Source organism: Trachemys scripta, chromosome 3 (genome assembly GCF_013100865.1).
Source record: "Trachemys scripta elegans isolate TJP31775 chromosome 3, CAS_Tse_1.0, whole genome shotgun sequence".
NCBI classification, from domain to species: domain Eukaryota; kingdom Metazoa; phylum Chordata; order Testudines; family Emydidae; genus Trachemys; species Trachemys scripta.
In genome coordinates, this window is record NC_048300.1 from 80,826,587 (window position 1) to 80,845,355 (window position 18,769).

The following is an 18,769-nucleotide window of genomic DNA, read 5'->3' on the forward strand; positions in this document are numbered from 1 at the left end:
TTTGCGTGTTTTTATATAATTGTCTATAAAAGAATGTTATTAAGGTTGCAAAGTCAAGCCCTCAGAAGTGAGGAAGTGCCATAGTTAAGGATCCCTGTGCAATGTTAATTCAGTCTCCTGTGCATATGCATTATAACAGTGTCTAATAACATGATCACCATCTAGGCTTTGCATAGGACCGCTCTCTCAGAGGGTGTCTTCACTGCAGAGCTTAGCCTTGTGATTGGCACCGGATTATTTTGCTTGGGTGTGTGCAGCCATGTTGCAAAGCACTACTTGAGTTAGTGTTTTCACTGGTGCGGCACTCCCCGTGTGTGCCGCCAGGATTTCTGAAGGCATATCCCATCATTCTTAGTGCTGCAGTAAGCTAAGCCATTCTAATTCTGTCCCAGTGGATTGTGGGAGAACTTGTCTGTCCTGGGCACCCATGCTGGGGGGAATTGTGGAAAGACACTGGAGGACTATTGACATTCTACTGATTTAGGCTGTGTCCTCACTGAAAAGTGGGTGGGTTATCAGCCCAAGTGAAAACATAAACTGGGCTCTAACCCTTACTCTCAGCTGTGCCAACTAACTTAGGTTGAAAGCACCACTTACCTCGGATAAGAGGGACAAGAAGAGGGTTATTGGCCACACACAAGTAAGAGCACAAGCTAGCTCTGCATATCAAAGTGTTTTCCCCTCTTCTCTCCAGCATTACCTCTGTCTCACCCAGGTTCAGCTTCAACCAGGGGCTTAGAGTTGGTAGATAGTGCTAGTTGCACTAGAGGAGAAGGAGCTGGATATCATTTGAGTATGGTTCAGCAGTTGAGACCAGTGGCTCTCAATTTTCACACATTTCCTCCACCTCCCAGCACTGTAATATAGATGCTAAAAAGGATGAGGACTCCACAGATGAGCTCACTGAACATCCCCAAAAGAAAGGATTGGAGCCACTTCAGAGCTTTTCCATCAACCCAAGCTACACCTTATGAGAAACGATAATAAATGGCATCAAATGCAAAACGTTGATGCAAGAGGGCAACTACAGATGTTTTCTCTCTCATCTGTGGACAGGAGGCCACCCATGAATAGCCTGAACACTAACCGGGAGGGATCCAGTATATTGGCGAATATGTGTGATTGGAGGTGGTTTTTCCTACCTACCCTATCTTGTGCAAAAATAGGCTTGACACCAGGAGGTAGTCTGCGAAGTCTTCTCTTTTCGGAAATAATTTCTTCAGAATAGTCCAAACTATGGCATGTTTTGGGCTGGATTTTCCCTCGTCAAGAGGTGATGCCAGTCTCTGTCAGCAGGGGTGCATGGTGCTCCTGATCAAGGATCTGAAGTGCGAGTGCTGATTCGGATTTCTTCCAGCAATTCTAGTGTGCTGTGAATAGGCCAGATTTTGGTGACAAGTGTGTGTTCCATCGAAGTATGGAACACAGTATACAGAAAAGTTAACGTCTCACAGAAGCTCAGCAGTACCTCCATGTTATGTAGAGCTGGTTTCTGGCTTGGCATGGAGGCAGCCAGGGTTGACAAATCAACTTACTGTCTGGAAATATTCTCCAGGACACGTTTTAGCTGCTTTGATGGCTTGGTGGAGGAAAAGAAGGATGTTTTTACTTCTAATAACCATGGCATAAGATCTCTCTATATCTAATCTTGTTTCCCAGCAATGACGCATCAGTTTACCCCCCACCCCCCATCTCATTGCATCTCATCTGAGAACTGTGGTGATCAGCAGAAACAATGAAGGGAGGGAGTATGTAGATGCTAGCATGTTTGATGGTAGTGGCCAGTGTGTCACCATAACATCTCACCAGATCTTACACTCCTTTAAAGCTGCTATTTCTTATTCTAATTACAGGGAATAACTATGGTATCTCCCGGATGCCACAATGGGTAAGTTTTGATTCTTCAGATGAGGGAGGTTCCTATTTGTGTGGGGAAGGCAGAGGTTAAAAATCAAATTGGTCCCAATTTATCCAGAAATGTTTAGGTTCTTTAAATATAAAGTGATAATTCCCTGTTCTTTTCCTCAACAAAGAAAATCATGCCGTCTCACTCTAACTGTTAATTGTTTTGGAGTTAAATGAAGTGTATCATTTTTGGGATTGATTATGATACTTCAGGGCATGATGCTTGCTGTTCGCTGAAATGTATCCTGAGAGCCCATTTGAAGGTCAGCTGGTGAAATTCTGAATAGGGTATGGGAAGAGCTTTTTGAATGGCTGCTGATCTTGTGTGCTTTTCCTCTGTAATGTGCTGAACAATCACTTTCTGTCATCATACAAGATGTGTTCCCAAAAATAATCTGTAGTGATCGATAATAAAACACCCTTCCTGGATAAGGATAATATGCACTTCAGGATAGAAACACAGAATTGCCTATGTCCACTTTCTCAATTTGAGTGTTTTCTTGCATTCTTTTTGGCCAGTGAAGTGTTACTCTCTCACTCTTTATTATGGTGGTTAATACAGAGAGACTCTGATCAGGGCCATAGTGTGTGGCACATTGTACAAACATAAAATACTCTACTAAGAACTGTCCATTCCCTTTAGCATACCTGTAACAAGCCTTGGGCCCAGTCTACACTTAAAAGTTAAGTTGCCATAGCCACATAGGTCAGGGTGTGACGTTCCCCTCTGGTGTTATCTGGACCGGGGACCTGCTAGGTCACTCCAATCCTTGATTCTGGGAGCCAGTCTTACCCTGCTCTGCTGTGAGAACCCCCACTCCTGGGCTGTTCACGCACAGCCTCTGGCATGTAAACTGCTCCTTGGATTGTGCAACCGAATGACACTAGCCAATATCTCCTGTCCCAGACACAACCCTAGGAACCTCCGTCTTGCAGTGTCAAGTTATGCCTGCTGGACGCTGCAAACTTATGAGTTTATCAATTTCTTTGTTAAATTGACATGTACCAGGCTTGTTATCCCAAGGGGAGCCTCTGACACACTTCAAACCAAATGCGCTGCTTCAGGTAGAATAAACAAACAAATTTATTAACTATAAAGATAGATTTTAAGTGATTATAAGTCAAAACATAAGTCAGTTTTGGTCAAACGAAATAAAAGCAAAACACATTCTAAGCTGATCTTAACACTTTCAATGCCCTTACAATCTTAGATGCTTCCCACCACAGCCAGGCTCTCCCCCGGACCCTTTCAGAGTCAGGTGAGCATTACCTCATCGCAGTTCCCAACTGACCAAAGGAAGGGGGGTGACTCACTGGAGAGTCCAACAGATCCTTTTGTTGCTGCCTAGGCCAGCGTCCTTTGTTCCTGTGAGGCTGGGCTGGGTTTGTCCCATACATGCCCCGATGAGGTGTGAACTGCCTGGGCTTATTTTAAGCCACGAGGATAAGCCCCTCCCCCCCCCCGTGGAAATGAGGTGGCCTAATCTATACTGGGGCTTGTCTATAGGGCAAGTTAATGTGCAGCAAGACAGGGCATGAATCTATAGTGCACCAGCTCGCTTCACACTAACACACCATTTGGACACTGCTACAGTGCACTGAAAGTCTCAGAGTGTGGCTTAGCATACTACTGCTACAACTGTGCTAAGTTCTACTTCAGGACTTTGAGCAAGCTGTTAGTGTCCACATAGGATATAGCTGCGCTGCAAACTAGCGTGCTGTAGATTCATACCCTGGCTTGCCACACAGTAACTTCCTGTGTAGACAAGCCCTTTGAAAATTATCAGCTAACAGCCTGACCAGTACGTCATGTATGATGGCGGTCTTGTGAATGCAGAAATGGCAAATAACTCTAAGGCCCCCGAATTTGGAGGGGGGGAAGAGGGTGATGAAAGACTGTCAAAGCAGTTTAGTAGCAGTTACTCATGATGAATCTAGTCACTTCTGAGAGGAAACTGTTGCTTTGACTTCAGTTCCTGGGCTGAGCGTTGGTAATTGTTGCAGTCATCAACATGAATTGGTGTTACTCAGTTCAGTTCCAGTGCTGTTTGATGGAGCATAAAGTACAATTGAGAATAGTATTATGATGCTGCTCAAGATATTTAATCAAAGGAACCGGGAAAATGCAGAGGCCCAAAAATGTTTGTTTTCCAAAGTTTTGAGATGTGAGGTTTTTTTTTGTTTTTGTTTTTGTTTTTTTATTGTGCCAAATAAAACCTGTTCTGCCACTCTAAGCACTAAGATTCCTGACTGAAACAAGGAGCCTACAAATTAGTGGTTTCTTTGTTTGTTTGTTTGTTTGTTCTATTTGGACTTTGACAAAGCAATTACATCTTGAAATTCACTTCTCTGGGAGCTAAAACCTTAAGTCATTTTTAAAAAAGCAAAGTATCCCAGAGACAGATGATTGACTTAAGCTATATTAATTCTTCTTCAATGCCTTTTCTGGGTTCTTAGGGTTTAATTGGGGTTAAGAGGTTGGAATCTGTGGTAAACAAAAGAATGGCATATGGACAGGCTGAAATTCTGTGTATTTAAGCAAGAGCATTCCTTTTGGCCATTTGTTTTCATTGGAGAGCTGTTCCAGGTTCACAGTATAAATGTGTAAACTTGCTACACTGGTAGGTTAATAATTGCTTGGGCTTTTATCACATTCTGATATACCTCTTGAGCATAAAAGACTCACCCAGGCATGTGTTATCCGTTTCACCTGAAGGTAGGTGTTTGGATTTTTTTTTTTTTTTTTAACATCTTCGCTGCTGCTGTAATGTGTGTGTTTGTTTTAAAATCCACCTCTGACCCCACCCCCTACCCCCACACACACCCCAAAAGAACCATTCTTTTAAAATTCAGGTAGATCGGGGTTTCTAAAACTTCACTGCACCGTGAGTGACCCCCTTCAGACAACAAAAATTACTACAAAACCCCGGGAAGGGGGACTGAAGCTCAAGCCCTGCCGCCTGCCCGGGAGGTGGGGGGGAGCCGAAGCCTGAGCCCTCCTGTGGGGAGGGGGAGAAGCTGTAGCTTGAGAGCTTCACCCCTGGGGGGGGGGGGGAGGATAGGGGGCTGTAACCTGAGCCCCGACTCCCAGGGCTGAAGCTGAAGCCTGAGCCCTCAGCTTCAGCCCTGGGTGGAGGGGCTTGGACTTTGGCTTCAGCCCAGGGGCCCCAGCAAGTCTGAGGCCAGCCCCGGTGACCCCATTAAAATGGGGTCACGACCCACAGTTTGAGAACTGCTGATGTAGATAAAGTAAACAAGGGCATCTTATTCCTAGTTACTTTTGCTGACTAATATTTTATAGAAATTAGTGTTAAAATGACAGGGTGAGTGAGGTGGTGATCTATTTTATTGGACCAGCTTCCCTTGATGAGAGAGACAAGCTTACACTCAAGTCTCTCTCACTAACAGAAGTTAGTCCAATAGAGGATACTACCAACAACAACCCTATGCTACAAAGCCTGAGTGTACTCTGAGTCCCTTATGCCATTCACAAACTTCCTGGAGCATATGATGTCAGCAGGTAATGACACATGTGACCTATAGGTCTGGAGTCACTTTGCAGACATCTGTTATCTTACATGCAGTTGTTTACAATTATTGCTTGGAAGCAGAGAGAAGAATATCTAAAAAAATGTCACACGCACACACAGAGAGAGAGAGAGAGAGAGAGAAATGAGGAATCACTTACAAGAAAACCTATTCTAGGTGACTTTTACTTGCCAACTTTTATGGAATCAGATCTGTTCCACGTGTATTGTATTCTAGATTTTTTTTATCCTAAAAGTTTTACACAGCTGAAATTCTGATCTTAAAAAACTGCCCCCTTCTACTTTATTAACCTAAACACATTAAATTAGTTCTTGCTCTTTCTGAAAAGTTTATGTTAAGTGGGGGGGGGGGGAAGTGTACTATTTGAAAGGAGGTGACAATTACTGAATTTTCCAAATGAAAACCTCAAATCATTCTTTGATTTTAAAAAAAAAAAAATGAATTAAATAATTTAAAAAAATTGTCATTTCAAAATAGACTACAATTAATGGAAATATCCCATCTCCTAGAACTGGAAGAGACCTTGAAAGGTAATTGAGTCCAGCCCCCTGCCTTCACTAGCAGGACCAAGTACTAATTTTGCCCCAGATCCTTAAGTGGCCCCCTCAAGGATTGAACTCACAAGCCTGGGTTTAACAGGCCAATGCTCAAACCACTGAGCTATCCCTCCCGCTGCTAGTTTTAAGGTTTAAATTTTTTTTTATTTATTTACTACCAGCAAGAATAACCCCCCCCCCCCCCCCCCCAAAAAGAAACAGAGCAATAACTTACTTTTTCAAGCAATAAGGTGATAAGTAGCTTAAATGTCACTTGTTCTGATGCTTAACATCTACATTTCAGTAAAAACAGGGAACTGTTGCATTTCTGATTCACAATGCACGAACTTAATACTCAACCAAAACAGTTAGCAGTGATGATTTTAGTGGTATTTAGATCAAACATATTAGAACAATCTGTCTTAAATTTCTAATATAAACTCGCAGTAGATTAAATACTTTAATTCTGCATCTTTGAGGCTATCCTCTTGCAGGATTCTCACTTTTGGGTCTTGAGCTCAAGAGAACTTTGGAGCAGAATTCCCACTCTTATCTTTAAAGAATATACAATGTGCTTTTCCCATGGTGTTCATCTGTATTTCTAAAAGCATCCTGGGTTTTCTCTTTTGGGATGCCAGGAATTGCTAATCTGAGGCTCATCGTACTTGGCATCGTCTAAATAAGCTCATGAAAGCACCGATAAGACCCTTGAGAGTGGAAGTCACTGTATTTCTTTGGAACTCTTTTTCAAATGCTTCATTCTAGATCCCTGTTCCCAAGGCCCAGGACTTTGGGGGATTATTTCTGGCATGTTGGGAGATAGCATGTGGCCCACTGTAGGTTTGGGCCATGATGATTTAGAGGTTCTTTTCACTGCTTTTTCTGACCCTGAAAAGGAGCCATGTCTCAATGTCTTAAGCCAAAGAGAGTGAACAAGAGGTCTGCCACTACCCCACTCCCAGATGTTTGTCTTTGGTTTTTCCCCTTTCTTAGTTCCATTTTCCCTTGAAGTCACTGCAGTCACACTCATTAAGGTAGCCTTCAGGGCCAAAACAAAGAGTCCATGGGAGCCTAGTAGAGGTGGGACTTCCCTGTCTATTTTAGGATTTTCTATAGTACGGACTGCTTTAGTATCTAAATACTTCCCAGGTGTAAATTAAGCTCCTTGGTGGACTTTTTTATTCTTCTACATGCCCTGGTAAAAGAAGCTCTTGTCTCGGATAACTTTTTTTCTATCCTATGCCATTGATGGTAGAAAAGCTTTGTCCACATAGGAGGACCTTGCATCATGCTCGGGATGAGTCTGACCTCCTCTGGAAACTTATTTGCCAACATTAACCCCTCCTAAATAAGAAGCCTTTATCTCTGGCTTCTGCATGGACTGACCTGGGCTCTGTGAGCAGCATTGTCACTGAGGAGCATAATTGTCTTTTTGGGTCATCAGTAGAGATGTGGTTATTGTGTCCTGTCCTATTGATGGGAGGTGCCTTAGACTGGGAGCTGGTGGAATGATCAGAGCACGGGGGTGATGTGCCATTGGCAACCCATTCTACTGAAGGCCACGGCTACCCACAGTCTGGAGCCCTTGGCATTCCTTCCATCTTCAAACAACATACAGTGAATGGCCATAATCCAGTTTGGTGGTTGTAACGTTGACTTACCAGATAACAGGTCATGTCAGAGTGTATTCGGGTCAATTCACTTGTGTACTAGTACTGTATAGATCAAAGCAGTTTTGTTAAAGGTATAAGTGTATTTAGTGTTTAAACTTTATTAAAACTAATAAAATGTCCCGTTTCTTGCATTGTTTTCACTTGTATGTATCCTGTTATAATGCAATAGCAAACATTTACATTTAAACAGCCCTGTGACTAAATAACCCATCAAAGAAGTCTTGTGGAATGCTAATAAAGGTCTTTAACAGAAAGTGCTAATTTCAAAGCAAGTGGCCACTGTGTGTGATTACTGGAGGTCAATGACTCAAAGTGCATTCCTCACTCACCGGACATCAAAGGAAAAGCCCACGTGGGTAGAGCATGTCAGCAGTGACTATAAATATATGGATTCTAGGAAAGATCCTTCATCTCTGGACTAGGTTTGGACTTTTACAGGGAAGTGTACCAGATGCAAAGTGGAGATCCGCAGAGACAATCTGGGTACTCTGAAAGACTTTTGGGCAACTGGCAGTTTATTCCATCATTGCCACCATTTGGAATTACAAAGTGTGACTCACCTGTTTAAAATATTTTATCAGCTTTAACCTCTCAATAACTCTAATTTCCTTTTCTTAGGGCTTGTCTACACTGGCACTTTACAGCGCTGCAACTTTCTCACCCAGGGGTGTAAAAAAACTCTCTCCTGAGTGCTGTGATTTTCAGCGCTATAACGTGCCAGTATAGACAGTGAACTAGTGCTGGGAGCTATTCCCCTCATGGAGGTGGGTGGGTGGTTTTTTTTTTTTTTTTTTTTTTGAGCGCTGGATGCCGTGACTACACAAGTCACATTACAGCGCTGCTGCAGCAGCGCTTTAACGTTGCCAGTGAAGACGTGCCCTTAGCTAATAAACCTGTAGTTAGTTTTACTATAGAATTGGCTGCCAGCGTCGTCTTTGGAGTAAGATCTGGAGTACCAATTGATCTGGGATAAGTGATCAGTCTCTTGTGACTGGGAGCAACCTGATGTGGGGGGTGGGTGGGGTTTGTTTGTTTGTTTGGTGTGTGGTTTTTTTTTTTTTGTTTTTTTTTTTTAGCTTAAATGACCATTATCACTAAGTTCAGTTTGTCTGGGTGGCAAGATAGACTGAGAGCCCAAGGGGACTCTCTCTGATTTCATGATAAGACTGTTATAGTGATCCTGGAGTTCACATTTGTTACTGGCTTGGTGAAATCTAATTATGGAACACACCACCAGCTTGGGTTGTCTGCCCTGTTTTATGATAGTCTGCCCTGAGGTAGGCACTCACGGTCCTGATCCACTCCAGACAGCGTGACAGAAGTGACAGTGCATGCGTCGTTCTGACCAAGTCCTCATCTTTCTGGGAGGAAAGGGACAAAGTGTCTGAACAAGTTGGAGGGGAAGTAAAGCTGGCTGGTTGCTTGGTTTTTGTTTTCGTCACTGACTCTGTGTGGCCTTCTAGGCTAATTGATGAGTTAAACAGGACTGCAAGGCTTCGCATCATTCATTCATGAGCAGGGAAGGGAGCAGTCATTTTAAAAGCAGAAGACCGTGATCCAGTTAATTCTCCAAAAAAAGAACAAGAGTACTTGTGGCACCTTAGAGACTAACAAATTTATTAGAGCATAAGCTTTCGTGGTCTACAGCCCACTTCTTCGGATGCTCTGTTGCAGTATTTGTCTCATTTCTATTGTTTTTACACATACACTGGAAATCTGAGAATGTTTAACTAAGACACTTATGCTTGGCCATTAAACAGAGAGTGCACAATGGTGGTCTCAATAGAACTGTGGTACAGCAGCAGAGCTTGGCCTATGGCTCCTTACTGGCTTCTAGATGCTTTTCTCCTTTGGGACTTAAGTAAGGTCTTGCAACAATGTTCCAAGGAAAAAATGAAAATACAGACGAACTCCAGGCTCTTCTACATTGATAGACTCCTGTTGAGAAATTGGATTAAATCTTTATTTGCACTGATGGTCATAAACCATCTAGGGAAAGGGCAAGTTCCTCCTGATGTTTCCTCTTCCAGAAAGTTGCCTGTGACGTAGTTATTTGTTGCTAACTATTGCTTTGTAATCTCATCCCTGGCACTTTGATATTCTAAGTACATTTAAATGTTTTGTGGCTCTATAAATCTGATGACTCAAGTGATTTTTGGCTGTTCAAAGGCTGAGTGCCCCTGTTATATGCTATGCTGGTGTTAGAATTGTGGTTTATCTCTTAGTGGGCAAGGTAAAAGAATGACTCAGGAAAAAGGAATGTGTGCCACCTGCCAGTCCCATACAAGTTTCCTGAGGTTTGTATTCCCACCTCCAGAGTAATGTGACTGCACTGCTAATCAATAAGTGAGCTGACTAATGTCAGAATAACGTATGACGATCACTCAGTCAGTGCTGCCTTTTGAGATATTTCTGTTTACCTTGTGTATTAGAACGAAGCAAAAAACATTCTGTTTAAATACAGGCTGCCTGTTGCTCAGTGCTCCCAGCCTTGTTCCCATGAACATAACACTAAAGCCTTATGTTTTTGGCAGGTGTGAGGAATGAAGGGAGCCTGGTTTCAGTCCTGAGAAGAGTGCCCCAATAGCCAGCTGGAGCGGGTCAGAGAAGCTCTGCAATGAGCAGACAGCTATTGCAAAGCAGGATGCAGCAGGAATATCGGAATGTTTGCGTCCTTCTGCCCAACAGAGAGCAACTCAGTGTAACCATCGGGGTGAGTTGTTTAAAGTTTCATTCTGAGCTCTTTGTGCAAGTTTCATGGATGTTTTGTGTTGTAACTGCCAGAGCAGACAGTGATAAGGCTGAGCTTAACTTTCATTGCCCTTACGAGAGTACCATATTAGTTCATTGATCAAAAGACTATTAGCTGATTTAACATAATTGGTGTTTTGCTTCCTAATTGGCTAGCCTAGCAAAAATTTACAGGATGATCTGATTAATCTCCTTTATTGCATTTGATAATGAGGACCTAATTTTTAATTCCCTTTCACTCTCAAATTGTTTTGTAACAAACTGAAATGAAAATCCAGCTTCTCAGAAACCTGAAATGCGTTGACCTTTGGACCTCAGTGGGCAGTGCTAATTGACATCAGCTCACCCTGCAGTTTAGCTCTGTTGATCTTTCTTTTGGAAGCTGTTCTGTAAATGAGAGTCTCTCTCACAGACTTTTTTTTCCTTTTTATAGTTGTTCTTTCTTTACTCCATTAAATGAGAGAGAATTGCATCTGTAGATTTCCAAGTACTTTGCAAAGTATTGTCATCCCCGTTTTTACTGTAGGGAAATCTGAAGCACAAAGAAGTGAAGTAACTTAAGCAAAGTCTCACTCGCTGGAGCGATTCCCAAGATGGAATGCTATCCGTGATTAGATCACGCTGCTGCCTTTGTAATATAGTTTGGTTATCAAGCATATGTGAGAAACTGAACCAATGCCTGAAGCTTCTTAGTCTAGCTTGCAATCTAAATTGTGAACTGTCCATTTTAGGAATGGGGGTCTGTCTGTCTCTGTAGAGTTTTTCTAGACTTTATTTTGTCTCCATCCCCCCAAAAAGTCTTATTTTTAATTCAAAATGTGGCTTTAGAAAACATGCACATCAACACAGAAATATGCAAAAATCTTTATAGTCTATACAGGAATTTTCCTACTTGCCATACTTAAATCTAGTATCCCCTAAGAAAACAGCCACAGAGCCTAGGGTAGATCAAGGGATTGGTAACAGACTCTGGAGCTCGTCACGTTCAATAGTTCAAAACCAGGCCAGATAAGGGGCTTTTATTTAAGTGCTTAGAAATTTATACTGGTATGGCCACCTACCTACTATCACAGCTGACCCTAAATATCCAACTTGTTGGTAGCTTTTAGCAAGGGTGGGTGGAGATCCAACAGGAATGGAGACTGAACTACCCTCCCACCTTTGGGCATTGACTATACTAGAGGCGCTTCTCAGAAATTTCCTATTGTTGCCCCTCCAGCATTATCAATACCGGCAGCCTTAATATAGATGAGCTGCTGGTGTTTCAAGCATCCTGTCATGTAATTCTGCCTAGTGCAGGATTAACCGACAATGGGTATCTCCGCTCCCTAATTGCGGGGTGTGATTACAGTTTGTGTAGACATGCCTGAACTAGCTTTAATCTAGCTAGCTTGGATACCAGAGCAATGAAGCTGTGGCTTCAGTATGGGCTGTACAAGTCCACCTGGAACCCTGGATAATTTCTCAGGTGGGTAGCCTACAGTGAAGCCCCTGCTAGTTAAATTGAAGGTGACTTGGGTATGTGTATACGAGCTGCAATCACACCTCATGATTGCAGGTTAAACATAACCAATGGTGCTTAAATTGGTTGTGATGTCTGGCTCCCGCGTTTAAAACTGTAGCTTGAAGCGCTTCAGGCTAATACATTTTTAATAAGCGTAGATGGGGCCTTTAGAGTTTGGCTTTTTAGTGTAGGCAAGAATGGAAAGAATGTCAGGGGTATCGTTACGGCCATTTATGTCTCATTTCCTGAAGCCTCTTTGAAGGCCCATGTTGTTGGAAAAACTGAGGGGGATAACTGAGTGCAGCCCCTTTTGATACTTTATCTTAAAAGTGTCTAGCTCTACATATTTGCCTTTAGAGATGTGTAAGGGTTCTGTAACTTTATATCTGTCAATAGCCTATTAATAAGTCTTTTTTGTTTATACCTGTTTTATTGGCTAGATGGATGGGAAACTTGGTTTCTTCTTCGAGTGCTTGCTCATATCCATTCCATTAGGTGTGCGCGCGCTGCGTGCACGATCGTCGGAAGATTTTCTACCCTAGCAACACCGGCGGGTCGGGTGTGGAGCCCCCTAGAGTGGCGCCTTCATGGCGCTGAATATATACCCCAGCCGACCCGGCGCCCCTTCAGTTCCTTCTTACCGCCCCTGACGGTCGTTGGAACTGTGGAGCGCGGCGTAGCTGTTCTCCACTCTCCCTAGCTTATCCAGTTATTCACAGTTATAGTTGTAGTTCTAGTTGTTTATAGTTATATAGTTGGTTATTCACTTGTTTATAGCTGTTATATAGTTAAAAAAGGGGGATTAAAGGGGGTTATCTCCCCCCTTTTTCCCCGGCCGTGTGGTCGGGCTCATGCCCAAGGCTCCCGGCTTCAAACAGTGCGCCTCCTGCGCTAAGCCTATGCCAACGAGCGACCCGCACGACTCGTGTCTGAAGTGCCTGGGAGAGTCCCATCAAACAGATAAGTGCAAGATCTGTAAGGCCTTCAAACCGAGGACCAAGAAGGAGCGGGACTTTCGACTCCGGCAACTCCTTATGGAGGCAGCACTTAGCCCAGACGCTCCATCGGCGCGCCAGGCCCCGGCACCTAGCACCTCGGTGCGTAGTGCCCCAGCGGCACCGACCATGCCGACCACGGCAGACAAGCCTCCACGGCACCGGACCTCATTGGCACCGCACTCACAACAAGTGCCTCGGCGCCGTTCATCATCCCCGGGACATAAGAAATCCCATAAGGCGGGGACCTCAGTGCCGAAGACGCCGGCTCCCCCGGTGCCGGGGGTAGAGCCGCGTCCACCTGTAGAGCACCAAAAACAGGTGCCTCCAGCACCGTCGACTCCGGCTCCAAGGCCGTTGAGTCCGGTGCAGACAGTCACCACCGAGACCGGCGGTGATACAGTGCCTCCCGTCGACACCGGAGACTTTCGCGACGGCGAGAGACCTGATCGCCCTCACGGAGCCGGCACCGGCACCGTCGGCACCGTTGACTCGCCCGGTCCAATCTAGGGGAAAACCTGCCTTGATGCGCCCTCCATCGCAAGGGCTGGAACCGCGGCACCGGTCTAGGTCCCGAAGCAGGTCCCCTCGCCGCTCGCAGTCCCGGCGCCGGATATCACCTCGGCACCGGTCGTACTCGCGGCCAAGATCATCGCGGCACCGCTCTACATCTCGACACCGTTATGATCGTCGGCACCGATCAACGTCGAGACGTAGCTCTCGGCACCGGTACGATCGACGCTCGACTTCGAGAGGCCGCTCCCGGCACCGGGCTTACTCTAGGTCATCGTCTCGATCCAGGTCCGACTCCCGGCACCGGCGAGGCCATCGGCACCGATCGCGATCTCGGCACCGATCACCGGCACCGCGTAGAGACAGAACCGGCCAACGGCACCGTATCCTACGGGATTCGTCTCGACGCAGTCGGCACCGCCATGGCCATCGAGATCGGTGTCTCGCTCCTCTGAGGACCTGCCAAGATCGGCATACCCCCCTCAGGGACAAGCCGGGGAGCGAGATTTAGGCCATTGGCAAGAGGGAGCAGAGGACCCTGACCAAGGCCCATCTCACTGGTCATTCTGGACCCCGTGGGCATACCACCAGGCGCAAGGGGCTCCAACAACCTCTCGCTCGGGTCACTCTGATACAAGGGCCCCAGAGTCCACCATCTCTCGCCCTCCTCCAGGGGGCATGGAGGCCTCTGTATCCACACCACCTGACGTCCCGGACCCAAGGGCAGGTGATGCTCCGACCCAGGAACAGGGAGACCAGGATCCTCCCCTGGATCCCTTACCACCAGAGGCATCTTCCTCTTCCTCTCCGGATGAGGCAGTGGCGGGCACGTCGTGCACAGGTCCACCCCCGATAGATCTTCGGGCTCATCAGGACCTGTTACGTAGGATGGCCCGTAACATGGACCTACAGACGGAGGAGATAGTGGAGGTGCAGGACCCCATTGTAAATATCCTCGCGGCGGATGTCCCATCAAGAGTGGCGTTGCCCCTGATCCGCACGATCCAGGCGAACGCAACTACGATATGGCAAACCCCGGCCTCTATCCCACCTACAGCGAGAGGGGTGGAAAGAAAGTACTTTGTCCCTTCCAAAGACTACGAGTACTTGTATACTCATCCCCAACCGTGTTCACTGGTGGTGTCATCAGTGAATGCAAGGGAGCGCCACAGTCAACAAGCTGCAGCGCCCAAATCAAAGGAGGCTAAGTGGCTCGATTTGTTTGGCCGTAAAGTTTATTCAGCTGGAGGGCTGCAACTTAGAGCGGCTAACCAGCAGGCGCTCCTGAGCCGCTACAACTTTAATTCCTGGAACTCTATGGGGAAGTTCAAGGAATTGGTTCCCCAAGAGTCCAGGGAAGAGTTTGGGGCCTTGGTTGAGGAGGGTAAGAAGGTGGCTCGGACCTCCTTACAGGCCTCCCTGGACATAGCGGACTCGGCCGCAAGAACCCTGGCCGCAGGTATCGCTATGCGCAGGACCTCCTGGCTCCAAGTTTCGGGTTTGCCCCCTGAATTACAGCAGACCCTACAGGATTTGCCCTTTGAAGGACAGGGGTTATTCTCGGACAATCATGCGCTCCTTGGGGATGTATGTTGCGGGTCCCCAGCGCAGACCATTTAGGCCCCAGCCTCAACGTTTTTACCCCCCTCCACCTCGTCAGAGACAGGACCCTGCCAGAAGGCGAGGGCGAGGTGGTAGGAGAAGATGGGCTGGCCCTCAACCCGGTCAGAACCAAGGGCCACCAAGACCACCTTCAGGTCCTAGACAGAACTTTTGAAGGTGCGGTCGAGGACGGCGCCCCAGTCATCCCCCAGGATCCAGCTCCCTCCTTTCGGGATCGCCTCTCCCACTTCCACCGTGCTTGGTCCCTTATAACTTCGGACCGTTGGGTCCTCCGCACGGTGGAGAGGGGATACGCTATCCAGTTTTCTTCTATCCCCCCCTCCCACCTCCCTTCCCCGTCCCTCTTCAGGGACCCTTCTCACGAGCAACTTCTTATACAGGAGGTTTCTACGCTCCTTGCCATGGGGGCCATAGAGGAGGTTCCGATAGAGTTAAGGGGCAGGGGATTTTATTCCCGTTACTTCCTGATCCCCAAGTCCAAAGGAGGTCTGCGGCCCATCTTGGACTTGCGCGGACTCAACAAATTCGTAGTAAAGTTGAAGTTCCGCATGGTCTCTTTGGGGGCCATTATCCCTTCCCTCGATCCTGGAGACTGGTTCGCCGCCCTCGACATGAAAGACGCTTACTTTCATATCGCAATTTACCCGCCTCACAGACGCTTCCTGCGATTCGTGGTAAACACGGTGCACTACCAATTTGCAGTCCTTCCCTTCGGCCTATCCTCGGCCCCAAGAGTGTTCACGAAATGTATGGCTGTCGTGGCAGCGTACCTTCGTCGGCAAGGGATACAGGTGTTCCCGTACCTAGACGACTGGCTGGTGCGCGGTCGCACCAAGGAGCAAGTTCAAGCTCATGTCCACAGAATAGTGCACACATTCAACGAGTTGGGCATCCTACTCAACAAGGACAAATCCACTCTAGAGCCTACCCAGAGAATAGAATTCATCGGCGCAGTTCTAGACTCCAGACGTGCACAAGCCATCCTGCCAGACAACCGCTTTGGCACCATCACGAACCTCATTCAAGGGCTCAAGGCCTTCCCAACTACCACGGTGAGGTCGTGCCTTACCCTGCTGGGTCACATGGCTTCCTGCACGTACGTAACCAGGCATGCCAGACTTCGGCTTCGCCCGCTTCAAACCTGGGTGTCATCAATATACCGTCCACATCGGGACAGCCTGAACATGGTGGTCACGGTCCCGAACTCGGTCCTGGCCTCCCTCACCTGGTGGCTAGATCACAATGTAGTCTGCGAGGGGATGCCATTTCACGCCCCACAACCCTCTCTGCACCTGGTCACAGACGCGTCATCTCTGGGTTGGGGTGCCCATCTCAACGAACATCATACCCAGGGCCTGTGGACTGCACCCCAGTTAGCCCTGCACATCAATGTTCGGGAACTGATGGCGGTGCGCCTGGCGTGCCAGGCATTCCTCAATCTCCTACGTGGCCGCTGTGTGTTAGTTCTCATCGACAACACCACGGCCATGTTTTACATCAACAAGCAAGGAGGAGCACGTTCGTCAATTCTATGCCAAGAGGCCATTCGCCTGTGGGACTTCTGCATCGCCCACTCAATCCATCTCACGGCATCGTTCCTCCCTGGAGTCCAGAACACTCTAGCGGACCGACTCAGCAGGTCCTTCCAGACGCACGAGTGGTCTATCCGTCCGGATATCATACATTCCATCTTCCAGAGGTGGGGGTTTCCCCAGATAGACCTGTTTGCATCTCGAGACAACAGGAAGTGCCATGTGTTCTGCTCCCTACAAGGTCGAGCTCCGGGCTCCCTCTCGGATGCGTTTCTACTTCCCTGGAAAGACCACCTGTTTTATGCATTCCCTCCGTTTCCTCTGGTCCACAAGGTACTGCTCAAACTGCGCAGAGACCAGGCACAGGTAATTCTGATCGCTCCAGCGTGGCCGAGACAACATTGGTACTCCACACTGTTGGAACTCTCGGTTCAGACACCGATCCCGCTTCCATTATGTCCGGATCTCATCTCTCAGGACCACGGCCGGTTGCGTCACCCCGACCTGCAATCACTCCACCTCACGGCGTGGCTGCTCCATGGTTCACCCAGGCAGAGCAGCAATGCTCGCACTCTGTCCAACAGATTCTGCTGAGCAGTAGGAAGCCCTCAACACGGACCACGTACCTGGCCAAGTGGAAGCGGTTCTCCTGTTGGTGCGAACAACGAGCCACATCCCCGTTGCAGGCACCCATTCCTCTCATTTTGGAATATCTCCTCTCCCTAAAACAACAGGGGTTGGCGATATCTTCAATTAGAGTTCACCTGGCCGCTATATCGGCCTTTCACCCAGGGGAACTCGCGTCCTCGGTATTCTCTAACCCGATGGTCGTTAGATTCCTCAAGGGCTTAGACCGGACGTACCCTCAACAACGTCAGCCCGTCCCGACGTGGGACCTCAACCTGGTTCTCTCCAAGCTCACAGGTCCTCCATTCGAGCCACTGGCCACCTGTTCACTTCTGTACCTATCCTGGAAGACAGCCTTCCTCGTAGCCATCACCTCAGCAAGGCGCGTTTCTGAACTCAGGGCGCTTACATCCGAGCCCCCTTACACAGTTTTTCATAAGGATAAAGTGCAGCTTCGTCCACATCCTGCCTTTCTCCCTAAGGTGGTTTCTCCATTTCATATCAACCAGGATATATTTCTCCCGGTCTTTCATCCTAAACCACATGCCACTCGCCAGGATCAACGTCTGCATTCTCTGGACGTACACAGGGCCCTGGCCTTCTATATTGACCGCACAAAGCACTTTAGAAAGACGACGCAACTCTTCGTTGCAGTGGCCGACCGAATGAAAGGCTCACCGGTCTCATCACAACGCCTATCCTCCTGGATTACGTCTTGCATCCGGACTTGCTATGACCTGGCAGGTGTCTCAGCACCGCACCTCACCGCTCACTCCACGAGGGCCCAAGCTTCCTCGACTGCTTTCCTAGCACATGTTCCGATCCAGGACATTTGTAGAGCGGCGGTTTGGTCATCAGTCCACACGTTTACAGCTCACTATGCACTAGTGCAACAGTCCAGGGACGATGCTGCATTCGGATCAGCGGTTTTGCACACAGCAATGTCTCACTCCGACCCCACCACCTAAGTTGGGCTTGGGAGTCACCTAATGGAATGGATATGAGCAAGCACTCGAAGAAGAAAAGACGGTTACTCACCGTTGTAACTGTTGTTCTTCGAGATGTGTTGCTCATATCCATTCCAAACCCGCCCCCCGTCCCCACTGTCGGAGTAGCCGGCAAGAAGGAACTGAAGGGGCGCCGGGTCGGCTGGGGTATATATTCAGCGCCATGAAGGCGCCACTCTAGGGGGCTCCACAGCCGACCCGCCGGTGTTGCTAGGGTAGAAAATCTTCCGACGATCGTGCACGCGGCGCGCGCACACCTAATGGAATGGATATGAGCAACACATCTCGAAGAACAACAGTTACAACGGTGAGTAACCGTCTTTTCTTTAATGTACTTGGATGTGTCTGCGTATGAAAGAGAATAGCCGGCTGAAGCAAAACATGAACTTTGAAAATACAGTTGGGTGCAGATTGCATAAAGGATGGAACCCAACCTTTTAGCTAAATCAGGGGCAAGTAACAAAATAAACACGTGACTTAAAAAGATCCTTCCTCTTGCAAAATCTTAAAGGAACATGGGAACAATTTTCTAGCAACCTCAGTAAGGCCTTGTC

General features: G+C 47.3%; 1 protein-coding gene across 4 annotated transcripts in view; it reads left to right on the forward strand.

Moving 5' to 3' along the window:
* The window catches only part of FRMD1 (FERM domain containing 1), a 75,147-nt gene that overhangs the window by 9,588 nt on the left and 46,790 nt on the right, over positions 1 to 18,769 (forward strand). For 2 of the 4 annotated variants that reach the window (XM_034765192.1, XM_034765195.1), the window contains exon 2: positions 10,198 to 10,376. In XM_034765192.1, coding sequence (XP_034621083.1) covers positions 10,281 to 10,376 — 96 coding nt within the window. In that variant the 5' untranslated portion in view covers positions 10,198 to 10,280. Of the gene's footprint in view, positions 1 to 1,853; positions 1,889 to 4,566; positions 4,622 to 10,197; positions 10,377 to 18,769 lie in introns of those variants that run through there. The other 2 variants (XM_034765193.1, XM_034765194.1) reach the window with 2 other exon arrangements.